This window comes from Notolepis coatsorum (genome assembly GCF_963971535.1).
Source record: "Notolepis coatsorum genome assembly, chromosome: 12".
NCBI lineage: Eukaryota > Metazoa > Chordata > Actinopteri > Aulopiformes > Paralepididae > Notolepis > Notolepis coatsorum.
In genome coordinates this window covers 38,661,235-38,679,267 of record NC_140176.1, presented here as the reverse complement: position 1 = coordinate 38,679,267, position 18,033 = coordinate 38,661,235, and the positions used below count along the sequence as shown (strand labels likewise).

Genomic DNA, 18,033 nt, shown 5'->3' with positions numbered 1-18,033 from the left:
AATTTTTTTTTGGCTTCCCCTGTTATTTTACCCACGCGACGCCACTGGATGTCTGTACCACAACCACAGCCCGAACTATGAGTGAATTACACAAGGAGGGCATTATGGCAGGAGCCTTATTTTACAAAAAAGATTGAGGAGCGGGTGGAAGTGAAATTTTTTTCAAAGTAAAATACCCGGAAGACTAATGAAAATAAAATACATTTACTTTTAAACAACTTTATTATTTCTTTGCGGCCCGGTACCAAATGATCCACGGCAGGTACCAGTCCGAGACCCGAGGGTTGGGGACCTCTGGTAAAGAGCCCTCTCTCTATACTCCGTTATGCGCAAGCTTACAGAATTGCGGAGCACGTACTGGAGTAGATTATTCCATGCGAATGCCAGCCAGCTTTTATACGATGGAGAAATACACTAACATTCTGAGTTGTGTTTTGCTATTGGCTTTGGTTATTTGGAGGAGAGACAGTTTGTGCACTTTGTGTATGACCAGTTCAATATGGAGTAGCCTATACGACAATACTTCACATATATTACAACAAGTATAACAAGTGTCCTTTCACATTATTATTTTCATTATCACTAATTATTATTTGACAAATTATAATCCAGCAGATTATTTGCCCCCCCCACCGCTGAACATCTGACTTTATGTTCCCCCCTTGTCGGCAGCCCTGCACACACACACACCACACATATACACACACACACACACACACACACACACACACACACACACACACACACACACACACACACACACACACACACACACACACACACACACACACACACACACACACACACATACAACACACACAAACACACACACACACACATTCACAAATGCATGCACGCATGTTTTCCTATAAGCCTTTATGGTGCTGAGGCCTTGAAGCTGAGAGCCCTCTCACAAAGACAATGACAGTCTATAACATTCAGATGATGGAGATGTCATTGAGAGCTACTGTAGTGTTTTATGAGTGGACCGTGTGCTTATAGGCCAGACTGAAACCTACCACCCATGGCCACAAACCTCTTACAATGGCACTTACACACAGAGGCTGTATGCACACACGGTAAGTATATAAATGTATGCATACACACGCACATTAAACAAGACACTGGTCAGTGTCCTAGCTACAGTATATCAAGCTCATTTAGCCAGTTACAACATTAGCAAGCTGAAGGAGTATATTTAGGAGCGAAACTACAAAACAAACCATCTTATCCATAGTAATAAAGAAAGCAGCTAACATTAAATAAGCTTACTAGCTGCCATATAATGGAAAATGGACTGCATTTAGATAGCGCTTTTATCCAAAGTGCTTTACAATGTATGCCTCACATTCACCCATTCACTCACACATTCACACACCGATGGTAAGGCAACCATGCAAGGTGCCAACCTCATCGGGAGGGGGTCATCCCTATGTTCCCCGGGTCCTATGTTCCCCGGGTCCTATGTTCCCCGATTGATTGATTGAAAAATGTATACATTTTTATTATTTTATTAATTATTAATGTCCGCCTTGTTTCGAACTGGTTAAGCTTAGGCCCTATTTCGAAGTTGGTTAAGGTTAGAGTTTGGAATCACGGCTGGTGGTCTGACTATCTATCGCTACCGGAGAACATAGGACCCGGGGAACATAGGACCCGGGGAACATAGACATGCTCCCATCGGGAGCAGTTAGGGGTTAAGTGTTTTGCTGAATGACGCTGCCAGGAAGAGCGGAAATCGAACCGGGAACCCATTATTAGACGACCACTCTACCCCCTGAGCCACTGTTGCCCCCACTATCACTTTGACATCCAAACAGTAGCTTTATGATGCGAATAGAACGTAATTAGATCAACGTTAGCATAGTGCTAATCACGATTAGCATTGCTAACTAGGGATGGGTACCTTTCACATTTGAACCGATACCGGTACCGGTACCGGTACCTGTGAATCGATACCGGTACCCAACGGTACCTTTTTTCGGTACTTTAGTCTCAAGAAATTTAATTTACCTACCTCAGTCAAAAAGAAAAAATCCAAACTTCAAATAACTACAATTTCAACAGTTTTCGGCTTGTCATTGCTCCGACTGCTTTGTTGTTGAATCAAGTCAAATCCTAGGTAAGCATATATTGTGCGTGTGAACGTTGACATGAAAAGAAAAAAATTCAAAAAAGAAATTTAATAAAAAAAAATAATAAAATTTTTTATTTTTATTTTTTTTGGTTTGTCACTTGATTCGATACTCGGTAGAACCGACGTGTTTCGGTTTGGTGCCTCAAAAGTACCGAATTCGGTACCCATCCCTATTGCTAACGTCAGTTAATGTTTTCTTCTCAGTATTTTTGCTGACTCATGGCTTTCATGAAGCCCTGCAAGGATTGTCTGCTTTGGAAGGTCTGTGAAAGCGGTTGTACAAGACAATATCATTCACTGATGTTAATGATGCTAATAGCAATTAGCACTATGCAACAATGATCAACTTCTGTTCTCAGAGGAAACTGTGCATTGCTGATGAGTGTAGCTTGGTTTATTGCATACAAAACGGATGTCAAACACATTTGTATCATGTTTGTGTCCGTGAATTGAATGAATCCTTCAGGGATTGATAGCCGGCTCTTGGAGCTAGGTGGCTTTGCTGGCTGACTGGGCTACTAACTGTTTCAGTGTGTGACATCAGTGAAGTCATCAGCTCTGATTGGTCTATGTTATGTACTAGGAGCCTGATCACTCCTGTGTCACTGTGCATGCAGGCCTGATCACTCCTGTGTCTCGGGGCATGCAGGTGAGGGCTGCCAATTAGCTAATTGCTGCTGATTGGCTACCTGCTGGCAGCTTTAAAACCAGCCCTGGTAACACACATGCAGGGTCTGTGGTTAGAGAAGTGTTGGGTAACAGATAGCTGTCACGGTCTTCTCAATCAATCAAATTTGGTCTTCTGTCCTTGTACTTTAGTTTACACCAGTAATTCCTTAATAGAGTAGCATTTTGAGTTTGAGCACAGGGTTTTGGTGTTGGTTTGCACATAGGTTGCGGGCCTTTGAGCCAGGGTCGTAACAGTTGGGCGCTCGTCCGGGATATTTACCCCTATAAATTTGTTTGGTGTTTTTTTTTTTTGTGTTACACGGGGTGTCATGGTGTTATGGTTTGGGTGGTGTTCGTTACATATTGTGTAACGTGGGGGCTTGAGCCGTTTCATCAAACAGGTGAGTATGCCTTATTTGTTTGTAATTTGATGTGACTACTTATGCTGTTAAAATATATAGTTTAGTGGGCACCACATGTAGATAGGGACAGTATTTTCTGGTTGTTGGTTAGCTTCCTGTGCACCACATACTCCTGGGGCAGTCAGGCAAGTGATGAGCACCATCTACTTGTCTGGTACCGTATCATGTACTGGACGGGTGGATGGTCAAGTATGATCTTTGACTGGTAGCAGGTGTGGTTGAAGATGGTTAGGTCTACAGGGCATTAGTTTAAGGGTAGGTAGATTAGGGGGCCAGAAAACACAGGTAGTGTGGTAGGGCCTGACTTAGTGTTTCTTAGGGTAGACATGTGGTGGGCCGGTTTTGACTGCAGTTTAGATGTAGAAGCATATGTAGTCATATCAGGTTAGAAGGCGCACCTGTTTGGATTTGTTTGTTGAATTTATTTTGTTTGTTTGAGTGTTTGGTGAGCATACCCGGTAGCACCTGACCTCCTGCGTGTATGACACGTCTATTTATTTCAGGGTGGTTGTGTTTTATTTTAATTTTTATTTAAGTTTTTTTTTGCAAACTAGAAAGGTGCGCTCCGTAGAGCTCACATTTCCACCGCGTTCCCTTCTGGTTGTTATTATTGGCATTAGCATTCTTCAGTGGTTCTTCAGTGGTTCTTCGTGGTTCTTCAGTGGTTCGTTAAGGGGTCTTCAGTGGTTCTTTAGTGGTTCTTCGTGCTTCGTTAGTGGTTCTTCGTGACTGTAAGGTAAAGTGGGTAGCTTGTGGTGACTGGTACAGTAACGATGGCTTCCATCAGGGACTTTGTTGATCGCCCGTCTCATGACATGTTGGAGAAGTTTTCCAAGGAACAACTTCTAGAACTTGCTGTACAATACACGGTAGAGCTTACTGCAGGTGAGAAATGTTTGAAGCCAACTGCCTTGAGTGCTTTAAGGGTGTTACTCATTAGAGAGCAGGTGCTTGAGGAGAGGGTGGAGGAGCCTCCTTTGTCTGACGCGTCTCCGCTATTACCTGGTGCAGAGGGTGAGTGGAGGATTAGGGAGTTGGAATTTAAGGAAAGGCAGCTAGAGCGAGAGCGTGAGGAGAGGAGAGAGGAGTGTGAGCTTAAGGAGAGAGAGAGGAGAGAGGAGCGTGAGTTTAAAGAGAGGAAAGAGGAGCGGGAGCTTAAGGAGAGACAAATGTTGCTGGAGCACGAGCGTGCGCAGAAGGAGCTTGAGTTTAAGCATGCTGCCTTACAGGCGGGTGCTCTGCATTCAGAGTCACGTTCCGGTTTTGATGTAGGCAGGAATATTAGGATGGTGCCTCCATTTTTTGAGAAAGACGTGGAAAGATATCTTCCCCTTTTTGAACGGGTGGCGACCACATTGAAGTGGCCTGATACCGCCTGGACACTGCTGCTACAATGTGTTTTAGTTGGTAGGGCACAAGAAGCCTATACTGCTCTGTCCCTTGAACAAAGCGCTGATTATGAGCTTGTTAAAGCTTCCATTTTGAGGGCTTATGCGTTGGTTCCCGAGGCCTATTGTCAGCATTTTAGAGGCTATCGCAGGTCGGAGGGACAGTCGTATGTTGAATTCGGAAAAGAGAAGGAGAACCTGTTTGACCGGTGGTGCACCTCGCAAAAAGCAGAGTCAAGGGAGCAGCTTAGACAGTTGGTTCTCATAGAGGAATTTAAAAGGTGTGTTCCTGATAACGTTTCCACACATCTAAATGAGCATAAGGTATCGAAGATAGGCGACGCTGCTGTCTTGGCTGATGAGTTTGTGCTAACACACAAATCTGTCTTTGTAGAGGAGGGCCGTGTGGAGTCCAGGAGTAGTTGGCGTCCTTTCCAGGGGAGCCGGTTCCCGGCACCCGTGTCTGCTGGTCGGTTTACTTCGACTCCTAGGCAAGGTGGCTCTGCTAGTGCATTCCCAGAGGCGGTTATCTGTTTTTACTGTAAGGAGCCTGGTCATATCGTTGCTGGGTGCCCTGTGCTTAAGCAGAAAAATGTAAAAACTGTGGCTCTGGTAGAAATCATGGACAGGACACCTATGCCGACATTAGAGGGTGGGGTGCGAAGTATCAAAGGTGCAGACAGGGAGCTAGAGGGCTCCTCAACGTTTATGATGGATGGATTTGTTTCACTGGTTGGTGCATTAGGATCAAAGCAGGCTATTACAATATGGAGAGATACAGGAGCTTTCCAGTCTCTCATTCTGGATGGGATTTTGCCATTTTCGGAAGATTCTTCATGCATTCCGGTGCCATTGTTCAGGGCTTTGGAGGAGGCTTTGTGAATACTCCTTTGCATGAGGTCTCGCTAAACTCTCCCTTAGTATCAGGCAATGTTGTTGTAGGAGTGTGTTCTCACATTCCCATAAAGGGGGTGTCCTTCATTCTAGGGAACGATTTGGCCGGTGGCAAAGTGCTGGCTACTCCAGTTGTAATTCCCGTCCCAGTAGTTTCTGAGGTTCCTGATGAGCTCGCACAGAAGCATCCAGGAGTGTTTCCTGTGTGTGCAGTAACACGCGCAATGTCAAAGGTCAAATGTGACACCCATGATGTTGTTAACTCAGATTGTGATATGACACTTAGTGACACGTTCTTTGTTGAGTTGAAAAGTGGCCCTGATGAGGGTTTTGGTAAGGTGATACCATCTCATGAGCAGTTGGTACTAGAGCAAAACAAGGATGTCTCCTTGCCGTCCCTCTTTGAAGAGGCGGTTTTAGAGGATGCAATGATAGATACGTCTCAAGGATACTTTGTTAGCAATGACGTGCTCATGAGAAAGTGGACACCACCTAACCTGTCCAGTCTGGATGACTGGGGCAGTGTGTTTCAGATTGTTGTTCCAGCCGTGTATCGTCCTGATATACTGCATCTAGCACATGATCATGATCTTGCTGGTCACATGGGAGTCAGGAAGACTTATGACCGTGTGCTGAGACATTTTTGTTGGCCTGGTTTGAAGTCGGATGTGGCACAATATTGCCACTCGTGCCATGTGTGTCAGGTTGTTGGTAAACCAAACCAGAAGATCCCTCAGGCTCCTCTGCAGCCTATTCCTGCCGTTGGGGAACCTTTTGAGCGGATCCTCATTGACTGTGTTGGTCCCCTCCCTCGAACTAAGACAGGGAACCAGTACCTTTTGACTATTATGTGTGCAGCGACCCGTTTTCCTGAAGCCATTCCTTTACGCAAGATCACAGCCCCAGCTATATCCAAAGCTCTGGTTAGGTTTTTTTCGACGTTTGGTTTACCAAAGGTTATTCAATCAGATCAAGGGTCTAACTTCATGTCCCGTCTCTTTGCTCAGGTCCTCCAGCAGTTGTCTATCCAGCATTGCCCTTCCTCTGCCTATCATCCAGAGTCCCAGGGGGCGCTGGAGAGATTTCACCAGACTATCAAAACAATGCTGCGGGCATATTGTACGGAGTTTGAAAAAGACTGGGATGATGGAATCCCTTTGCTTCTGTTTGCTGCTAGGGAGGTAACCCAGGAGTCTCTTGGATTCAGCCCGGCTGAGCTGGTGTTCGGCCACACAGTGAGGGGTCCTTTGAAACTGCTGAAGGAAAAGTGGTTGGCTGACCAGACTCCTTCCTCTACTAACTTGTTGGACTATGTGTGTAACTTCAGGCTTAAGCTTAGTAGAGCATGTGAACTAGCGAAAGAGAACCTAGAGGTAGCCCAAGGAAAAATGAAGGTGTGGTATGATAGGCGGGCCCGACATAGGGTGTTCTCACCGGGAGACAAGGTGTTGGTTCTCTTGCCTATTCTTGGGTCTGCATTACAGGCTAAATATAGTGGGCCATACTCCGTTGAGCGCAAAGTTGGTGAGGTCGACTACTTGATTAAGACTCCCGACCGCAGGCGCAAGAGTAGATTATGTCACGTCAATATGTTGAAGGCGTACAATGATAGGGCTCAGATTGACCAGTCAGGGGTCAAGCCTGTGGCTGTTCTAACAGTTTCTGCATCTCCTATTGTAGCCGACTGTTCTGTGTCGAAGGAGATTTCTCAGGGCAGGTTGCCAAACACTCAGATACTAGGTGACTTGGACTCACACCTGTCGTACTTGCCACTTCCTGAGCGTACGGATGTGGTGCGCCTACTTAGACAGCATATACGTTTGTTTTCTGATGTCCCTAGTCGTACTAATGTACTCAAGCATGACATTGATGTTGGTAGTGCAGGGCCAATTAAGCAACATGCCTACAGGGTGAATCCGGAAAAACGACGGATCTTGAGTAAGGAAGTAGACTATATGGTGAGACATGGCATTGCGGAGCCCAGTTCTAGTGCGTGGAGCTCCCCCTGCCTGCTTGTTGATAAGCCAGACTGCACTCATCGGTTCTGTACTGACTTCCGTAAAGTTAATGCAGTAACCAAGCCGGACTTGTACCCTCTTCCTCGGATGGACGACTGTATCGATCGGGTGGGTTCAGCAGCCTTTGTAAGTAAATTGGATTTGCTAAAGGGATACTGGCAGGTTCCGCTTACTCCGCGAGCACGTGAGATATCCGCTTTTGTCACACCAGAGAGTTTCTGCCAGTATACAGTGATGGCCTTTGGCATGCGAAATGCCCCAGCGACGTTTCAGCGGCTAGTGAACAAGGTCCTGGCCGGGGTAGCGTTCTGTGAGGCATATCTGGATGACATGGTTATCCACAGTTCCTCTTGGTCACAACATGTGGAGCATCTGGCGGAAGTGTTCAAGCAGTTGGGTGATGCTAACTTGACAGTTAACCTTGCAAAATGTGAATTTGGACAGGCCACGGTTACCTACCTGGGTAAGGTGGTTGGACGTGGGCATGTGTGCCCCATTGCAGCTAAGGTGGAGGCTATAGTGGGCTTCCCTGTTCCCATCACCAGGCGGGAGTTAAAGCGCTTCCTAGGTATGGCAGGGTACTATAGGAGTTTCTGTAGGAACTTTGCTTCTGTTGTTGCCCCTTTGACCAATCTGCTCAGTCCTAAGGTACCTTTCGTGTGGACTGAGACTTGTCAACAGTCTTTTGAGAGCATCAAGGGTATTCTGATTAGCGCTCCCGTTCTGTCAGCTCCCGATTTTCAACTGCCATTCAAGTTGGCAGTGGATGCTAGTGACATCGGTGCTGGAGCCGTCCTCCTGCAAGAGGATGCATTAGAGGTGGAGCACCCAGTGTGCTACTTTTCTAAAAAGTTTGACAGGCATCAACTGCACTACTCTACTATAGAGAAGGAGGCGCTCGCTTTGGTTCTTGCCTTGAACCATTTTGATGTTTACGTTGGATCCTTCAGTTTACCCCTTGTTGTGTATACAGACCATAACCCTTTGGTTTTTCTTCGCAGCATGGTGAACTCGAACCATCGTTTGATGCGATGGAGTTTGTTCCTCCAAGCGTATAACTTGGATATTCGCCACATTCGTGGGAGGGACAACGTGCTAGCAGACGCCCTCTCACGGTCATAGTACCGGTGTTTGCGGTACCCGTTATCGCTGTTGTGGTAGTGGCCCTGACAACTAATGGGTCACAGTTGTTTTTTGTTTTGTTTATGGGTTGTTGTGTAGTGGTTGCCTCTTGGGCAACCAGTTTGGTGGGGGAGGTGTTATGTACTAGGAGCCTGATCACTCCTGTGTCACTGTGCATGCAGGCCTGATCACTCCTGTGTCTCGGGGCATGCAGGTGAGGGCTGCCAATTAGCTAATTGCTGCTGATTGGCTACCTGCTGGCAGCTTTAAAACCAGCCCTGGTAACACACATGCAGGGTCTGTGGTTAGAGAAGTGTTGGGTAACAGATAGCTGTCACGGTCTTCTGTCCTTGTACTTTAGTTTACACCAGTAATTCCTTAATAGAGTAGCATTTTGAGTTTGAGCACGGGGTTTTGGTGTTGGTTTGCACATAGGTTGCAGGCCTTTGAGCCAGGGTCGTAACAGTCTACTTATGTGTGTACAGAGAGACCACCACTGTTATCGACGCCTTCATTCCCTTCTGGCTTACGCTGTGAAAACACACACACACACACACGCACATGCACACGCACACACACACACACACAGACACACACACACACACACACACACACACACACACACACACACACACACACACACACACACACACACACACACACACACACACACACACACACACACACACACACACACACACACACACACACACACACACACACACACACACACATATTTGTCCTGTCCTTGTCCCCTTTGCAGTGAAGGTCAGGTTCTATCTGTAGATGGCCCATTGACTCATGTATCTCATAAAGGCCTGTTGTACTGCCTATTAAGTCATCTTGTCTCTATAGCATGGCCAGGTTCTCTAGGCTTCAAGGCTAATGGGTGTTATGGATACAAACACAAGAAGGATGAGCAGGGTTCACTGCAGTAAGTGTCAAAAGCAGAGGACTAGAGAGCCTTCATCTAGGAGAATGTGATTGCGGTTGTGTCCGATGGCTGCTCTTAGAAGGTCTCAAGATTCAAGAGATGTATTTGTCACATACACGAGACATGTAGTGAAATGAAGGTGGCCATGCCCGCCTTGATTGTGCAAAAATAGAATAATAAAATAGAATAATAAAATAGAATAGATAATAAAATAGACATAATAAAAAGTACAGTACTAAGAATACAATACAATAGAATACTAAGCTTAAGAATAAAGGTACTATATACAATAATACAGTTATGGTTTTTAAAGTTTTTTAAAGTGACCTTTTTTGTAGTGTGTTTGTGTGTGAGAGAGTGCAAGTGAGGATGTGTGGTGTGTGTGTGTGTGTGTGTGTGTGTGTGTGTGTGTGTGTGTGTGTGTGTGTGTGTGTGTGTGTGTGTGTGTGTGTGTGTGTGTGTGTGTGTGTGTGTGTGTGTGTGTGTGTGTGTGTGTGTGTGTGTGTGTGTGTGTGTGTGTGTGTGTGTGTGTGTGCGTGCGTGCATGCGTGCGTGCGTGTGTGTAGTGACAACTCACTGTTCTCTGATATTTCAGCAAACACCCCCGACGTTCTCATTCTAGAAGTTGGCTGTACGTTTGACTACAGTCTTGAATCAAATCAAATCAAATGTTTTTGTAAGGCCCGACAACACACGTTAATGTCCACATGGGCCGGACACGTCTTCTTTAAACAAGTCAAGAAGAAACATCACAATAAGTCAAGAACAAAACAAGAACACCATATAGTCCAAACAATTTAAAATAAATGCAAAATAAATAAATGCAACACTCCCAGACATACCCCACGTGAAGGTAAGGAAAAACTCACTAAAACCTAGCAATAGGAAAAAATGCACCACACACAATGTGGAGGAGAGAAACCTTAGAAGGGCCATTCAAGGGGGTATCTCCCTTCTTAGATGTCGGTGATAGTATAGTGTTGCAATAAAACAGGTGAACAGTTGGTAGGCATGCACTCATGTGTGTAATGAAACACAGATAAGTGCATGCGATACCAACTGAACATTTTGAAAGATTAAAGATAGAGCTGATAGCGATAGCAACTGAACATTTGGAAAGAGTAAAGATAGAGCTGATAGCGATAGCAACTGAACATTTTTGAAAGATTAAAGATAGCGCTGATAGCGGATCTATTTGAGGCAAAGGGGCGGCGCAGATAGGGTCGTATCCTCCAGGTCTTCATCACGGGACATCCAACACTCCGGTCATCCCTCCGAGACAGCCACTCACAGGGAGACAGGGAGACGGGACAGGCGTTAGACAGTTTGCGTGATTGTGATGGGCGGACATAGCAATAGATGCAAGTGGTAAGCATATATGTGAATAGAATAGATATATGTAGTAAGCATATTATGTGAATAGAATAGAAGTACTTAACCCAGCAATGAACGTCTGAACCACGTTGACAGACCACGGACAGAAGACGGTAAGAAGCTGATCCATGGCCTTGTGGTGCACGTAGAACAGTCAATGCAATCTTGGGCAAGACCCCGAGACATCCACCACCTTGGTCAGCACTACAAGACAACGACTCAGAGAGAGGGCTGGGGTTGCGACAGGGGTTAGAGAGTTCCCATGTTTGTAGTGGGCGGAGATGGAGCAATAAATACATGTAGTGAGCATATGCATACATGGTGACAGTGGAATCATAGTATATAAGAAAATTGTGAAATTAAGTAATAGATAGAACTACTGCAAGCGTATGGATACAGGATGAGATACAAGACAATAGCTCAGGGCCGTATGCCCTGGGGGGCAGGAGAAGCCGCTCAGAAGGTTCAGCACTGCAGGCCAGATAGAAGGCGGTATGAAGCTGTTCCATGGGACCGGTTGAGACAGAGACAGAGGTTAAGGTTCTCCCATGTCTGCAGAAAAGCAGACATGGGAGCAAATAGACATCCTAACTAAACTAGACAGATTAATCTAAGGGTCAGTCCCCGACCAGGTGAGATCAGGGTAGGTTGAAGGAGAGAGAGAAAAGATGGGTCTTAAGCAGGGATTTAAAAGCTTCGACAGAGCAGGCGCCCCTGACGACGGCAGGTAATTTGTTCCACAGGTAGGGAGCGCGGTAAACAAAGGCTCTGTGGCCGGCAGATTTCTTTTTAACCCTAGGAATCGATAGAAGCCCCGCATTTTGTGAGCGCAGAGCATGAGCGGGCGAGTATCGAGAGATGAGATCGGATAGATAGAGCGGTGCGAGCCCATTTAAAATTTTGTAGGTGAGGAGTAGCACTTTAAAGTCAGAGCTTGAATAGGAAGCCAGTGTAGGGCGGACAAAACTGGTGTGATGTGATCAAATTTTCAGCCCTGGGGGGACCCGATGCTCAGGGTGATTGAGTTGGAGGTGTCCCCCTCGACCCTGACCGCCTGGGGCCTGTCGGTCAGAAAGTGCAGGATTCAGGCGCTCAGGGTGGAGTTCAGACCCAGGTCAATCAACTTAGTAGTAATTTTTTTTTCACCTTTATTTACCCAGGGTAGGTTCGCTGAGCACAGATGCTCTTTTTCAGCTACGCCCTGCTTCACATTCACACAGTTCCATTCATACCTCGGAGCTGCCCAGTACAACCACAGTCTGACACCATTGGCCACTGAGCAACTCCACTGGAGCAGTTGGGGGTTAAGTGCCTTGCTCAAGGGCACTTCAGCGGCAGATTTTTCCTGCCGGTCCCGGGGATTTAACCGGCGACCTTCCGGTCACAAACCCGCTTCTCTAACCATTAGGCCACCGCTGCCCCTCACGCTGTGCTCTGTTTCTTTTGATGTGTTTTATATCATAGTTATAACCCAGTGGATTTGAACCTGGGACCACAGGATCCACAGGCAGCTGCACTAACCAGCTGAGCTAAAGGGCCGGACCTGTTAGCAGGTGCTGGTTGACTGCGACCGACTTGTTAGCAGTTTACAGTCATCCTCCCCTCGAGTAGTTTACGATTGTATAACGTCATATCAATCATCATCGTCAAATGGGTAGTTTAGCCTTTGATTGACTCTTAACATTTTGTTTTTCAAAAGCAATGAAAGAAGAAACTATAAGGTGAGCTTACGTCACCTGTTTAAATCCAATCAAAGCTAATTCAGGAACATCTCTGAAAGAGACAATACCTTTTTTATCAGAATTTCCCTCAGTTGTTCAGAGATTGTTTTGCGTGTTTGAGAAAGTCGTTGAAACATGTTGATTTATCTTAAAACAAATTACATAATCATAATGGCATCACATTTGCAGATGTATTTATTTTCACTTAATTTTAAAAACAAGGACGTACAGTGTGTCACTGTAACATTCTCACATACAGTAGATTGAACTGCTCTCAACACAAAGTGCCATGCCTCTGAGCCACCACCTGGGGCAGAGTGGCTAACCGTGAGTGAGTGAGTGAGTGAGTGAGTGAGTGAGTGAGTGAGTGAGTGAGTGAGTGAGTGAGTGAGTGAGTGAGTGAGTGAGTGAGTGAGTGAGTGAGTGAGTGAGTGAGTGAGTGAGTGAGTGAGTGAGTGAGTGAGTGAGTGAGTGAGTGAGTGAGTGAGTGAGTGAGTGAGTGAGTGAGTGAGTGAGTGAGTGAATGTACGAGTGAATGTATGAGTGAATGTTGAGTGAGTGAGTGAGTGAGTGACATTGGTCTCTGTGGTGTTTTCACATCTAAAAGTAATAATCTATAATGTAATACGAGATGAAATCACTTGATGGATGGATCACAGATGGAGGTCCTTTGCATTGTACTCCTTCCATCGCCACATCCCTCTCTCCATTCCTCTCAGGCTGCATTCACACTGCAAGCTTTAGTGCTCAATTCAGATGTATTGCTCAGATCAGATTATTTTTCTTTTGTTCACATTATTCTTTTCAAATGTGGTCAATATCAGATTCACGCTCCTGAACTGACCCACAAATGTGCAAATGAACAATACAGAAGATGGACGTAAACAGGAGACAGTGAAGTCACAGTTTATGGTTTCATTTATAGGTTGAATGCAGTGGAGGCCAGCTATTTAAAACAAATCAGACCTGTGTCTGATTGAGGACCACATATGAAAGTGGCCCAAATCAGAATTGAAAAGATCAGATTCCATATGAACTGTTATGAATTTATTTTATTGGAAGATAGATCAAGGCCAATTTTGCCTGCAGTGTGAACATAACCTTACGAACCCCCGCCCACACCCCATACACCCCTCTCTCTCTCTGCTTTCTTTTGTTAGATCAGGTATATTAAATTGATCTCGTTGTCCACCTGCAAAGATAACAGAGCAAGAGTAAAAATATGTATTATTAATAATAATAATAATGATAATAACAACAAAGAATACATTTCATTCTGTCTTTCAGGGTACTTCCTCCAGACGCTGTTCCCTCCCTCCCAGCGATCATTTCAAGGCTGCATGCAAGCGATCCTATTGGACGACCAGCCGGCTGATTTGCATTTGGTGGAGAAAGGCACTGTAGGGGCTTTCGAGAACGTCAGCCTGGACATGTGCGCTATCCTCGACAGGTGAGAGAGAGAAAAAAGCATGCACTAGTGATGCACGATATATCGGCTGCCGATATAATATTGGCAGCAGGGGTGCAGTCGTAATATGGACGGAGGCCAAACGGTATCCTATTATTATGCAAAGTCTAGGCACTTATCACCTAGACTTTGCATAATAATAGGATGCGCGCACTTCGAAGCCCAAACGGCGTTTGACCGCGGTTGCCCAGCACTGCACCACTGATCGGCAGATATGGCAGTTTTTTTACACATTGGTATTTTTTTTTCTTTTTTTTTTTTTATTTTTTTTAATATATATATATTTTTTTTACATGTTTTGACCTTAAATAGTTTCAAAATATCAGTCATTTCTGAAAATAAGTTACAAAAGTAAAAAAATTATGCGTTTTGGAAAATAGCTCTTTATTTGATTATCATAAAAAAGTGTTTTCTATACAGAGATATCGACATCGGTAAATATCGGTATCGGCCAGAACAGCAATATTAATATCGGTTATCGGTATCGGCTACAATTTTCACATCGGTGCATCACTAGCACAGACACACACATACATACACACGCACACACAGTATGTGGACAACAATGAAATGAAAGCCATAAATCAAATTGTTTTCAAATTGATAATTGAAATGTTATATATAAACAAGCCTATTATGTGGAGTCTGAATTGTTAACCTGAGATTTATTACACAGGTGTTTGGTTATTGTGTGTGTGTGTGTGTGTGTGTGTGTGTGTGTGTGTGTGTGTGTGTGTGTGTGTGTGTGTGTGTGTGTGTGTGTGTGTGTGTGTGTGGTGTGTGTGTGTGTGTGTGTGTGTGTGTGTGTGTGTGTGTGTGTGTGTGTGTGTGTGTGTGTGTGTGTGTGGTGCGTGCGTGCGTGCGTGCGTGCGTGCGTGCGTGCGTGCGTGCGTGCGTGCGTGCGTGCGTGTGTGTGTTGTGTGCGTGCGTGTGTGTGCACGTGCGTGTGCACATGCTTACCTGTCATACTGATAAATGTAGGTAATTGATGTGGTGGATGTACAGTATAAAGGCTTGTGCTCTCGTTCAAAAGGCAATGCAAAGAAAAGGCAATGAATCCAAGTCACATTTGTATAACACCAACGAGACCCACCCGCACACACACACACATATACACACACTTGCACCACACACAAACACGCCACACATACGCACGTCTCTTTCCTTCATCACTGAGTCTAATGGAATCTGCATAGCATGCCTCATCATTGGAAATTATTCATTAAAACATGTTGACATGTCAATTTGTCTCCATATCATTGGCCCTGTGAACACAGAGGGCTGCACGGCCTCATCCGCTCCCTCCGCCTTGCCCGTGTATTCGTGCCCAGATGTGTTCAGGGTGTTTATACCGGATGTCACCTCCAGCTTCTGTATATTGTAGACCAGCGGTTCACCTTCTTCACATCGATGACCTGGGTCTGCTCGATTATGGCAAAAAAGAAAATCATAATCGCGATTATTTTGATTGGTATGGAAATCACGAGTATTAAATAGGATTACTCGTTGATTTGAGAACATCGTATGATGAAGACTGAATTTGTTAGACCTTTCTTCTCCACCAAAGGCTGCCTTTCTGTCGTCTTCTATAAGTTACCAAAGACGTGTCAAAGTAATTGGATAAACACGCCGTGGCTCCTCCCTCTTTACACAATGAAAGGTCACTTTAAAAAAACAAGAACAGGAGTGGTTCTTGTATAGTACACAGAAGGATAGCAAGCTAGCATAAGGAGACATAGTATAACTGTAGATTGTATAGTATAGCATTGTATAGTAGTGTACATAAGACCCAGTGCCTCATCCGTAGCTAACAGTGTATTGCACTATCACAGGACCTAGCATGTCTTGCCATGCTTTTGTAAAACTCATGTACATATACCTGATATGTCTTTACTCTTATTACTTGTATTATTGCACAAATGTCGCATTCTCAGCCTATTGGATTCTTATTATTGTATTATTGTATTATGCACAATCGTTGCGGGCAAGACCCCCCGCATTTCACTGTATACTTGTATGCCGTGACAAATAAAACTCTTGACTTGACTTGACTTGACTTGAACTTGAGGGGAGGAGGGGCAGAGGGTGCCGGTGTGAAAGAAGGGTGCGCTGTTCTTCCTTTGCCCTGTGACTGTTCAGTCAGTGTAAAATGGTAAGTAGTGCATTTATATAACTTTTATCCAAAGCACAATTTTGTTCCTCACATTCACCCATTCACTCACACATTCACACACCGATGGTGGAGGCAAGGCAACCATGCAAGGATTCAACCTGCTCATCAGGAGCAGTTAAGGGTTAGAGGAGCAGGAATCAAACCGGGAACCGTGCCTTTACCAGGCGACTGCTCTCCTAGGTGTTTGTGAACATGCACCACTCTTGTGGCTGCTCCACAGACAATGCATGGGGCTCTGACTTTATGTGGCCATAAAATGTTTGTGTGAGCTCTTAAATTAGCTTAAACCACTTAAATTAGGTTTATCTTCTAGTGTTGCTATATGGTCTGAACCAGAATTAAAACCTTATTTGGGCATAAGAGCTCACGCAAACATTTTATGGCATCCTAAAGTCAGAGCCCCATTCAGTGTTGAGCCCCAGATTGTGCATCCCAGTTATATCATCGATTGGAGGGTTCTCTCCATATAGCTCTCTAGCTTCACACATCTGGACTGAACTGTCCTGGGCCACAGGAATAACATACTGACTGAACTGTCCTGGGGCACAGGAATAACATACTGACTGAACTGTCCTGGGGCACAGGAAGAACATACTGTACTGAACTGTCCTGGAGCACAGGAAGAACATACTGTCTGAACTGTCCTGGGGCACAGGAAGAACATACTGCCTGAACTGTCCTGGGGCACAGGAAGAACATACTGTACTGACTGAACTGTCCTGGGGCACAGGAAGAACATACTGACTGAACTGTCCTGGGGCACAGGAAGAACATACTGTACTGACTGAACTGTCCTGGGGCACAGGAAGAACATACTGTCTGAACTGTCCTGGAGCACAGGAAGAACATACTGTCTGAACTGTCCTGGGGCACAGGAAGAACATACTGTCTGAACTGTCCTGGGGCACAAGAAGAACATACTGTCTGAACTGTCCTGGGGCACAGGAAGAACATACTGACTGAACTGTCCTGGGGCACAGGAAGAGCATACTGTCTATACAGCAGTGGTGGACGAAGTACACAGTTCCTTTACTTAGACATACCCAGATAAATGAGTACTCTGGTAAAAGTCCTCCATTCAAATTCTACTTAAGTAAAAGTAGGGAAGTATTTGCAATTGAATGTACTTAAGTATCTAAAGTAAAAGTATGCATTCTACATGACGTTTGTGTATTCAAATGCTTGGGAGCGTTCAAACCTCCATCCACTGATGTCTAACGGTTAATGTTAAAGTGGTATGATCCAGTATATGTTGCCCTGGTTACATCCTCTTGAAGTTGACATGGAGAGATTTTGCTTCAGATTTGAAAAGTACATCATCTTCATATATGTCTGCCATGTTTTCTATGCAAAAAAAAAATCAAAGTAACTAGTAACTGATAAATGTAGTGGAGTAAAAAGTACAATATTTCCTTTGAAATGTAGTGGAGTAAAAGTAAGTATTTTAGTTCCTTAAAATGTAAATACTCACGTAAAGTACAAGTAGCTCGAAATTGTACTTAAGTACAGTACTTGAGTAAAAATACTTAGTTACTTTCCACCACTGATATACAGTATAGCAGCAAGTCTCTACCAAGCCAAGACATACTGTAATACTGTCAGAAGAAGTAGGTTTCTCTTCTGAGAAGGGCTGGAACATGTTATCACAGGTTGTCCTGCAGCTAGTGGAGATGAGCAGCAAAGTGAGCTGCTAAAAACAAACTTACTGTAGGA

The 18,033-nt window shown here is 44.8% G+C and overlaps 1 protein-coding gene across 1 annotated transcript in view; it reads left to right on the top strand.

Annotated features, from left to right (window-relative positions):
• The window catches only part of cntnap2a (contactin associated protein 2a), a gene marked incomplete at both ends in the record, with an annotated part of 675,314 nt that overhangs the window by 185,262 nt on the left and 472,019 nt on the right, over positions 1-18,033 (top strand). Inside the window, 1 exon segment of the mRNA XM_084325811.1 lies at positions 13,967-14,129. Within this exon segment, the coding sequence (XP_084181937.1) occupies positions 13,967-14,129 (163 nt within the window).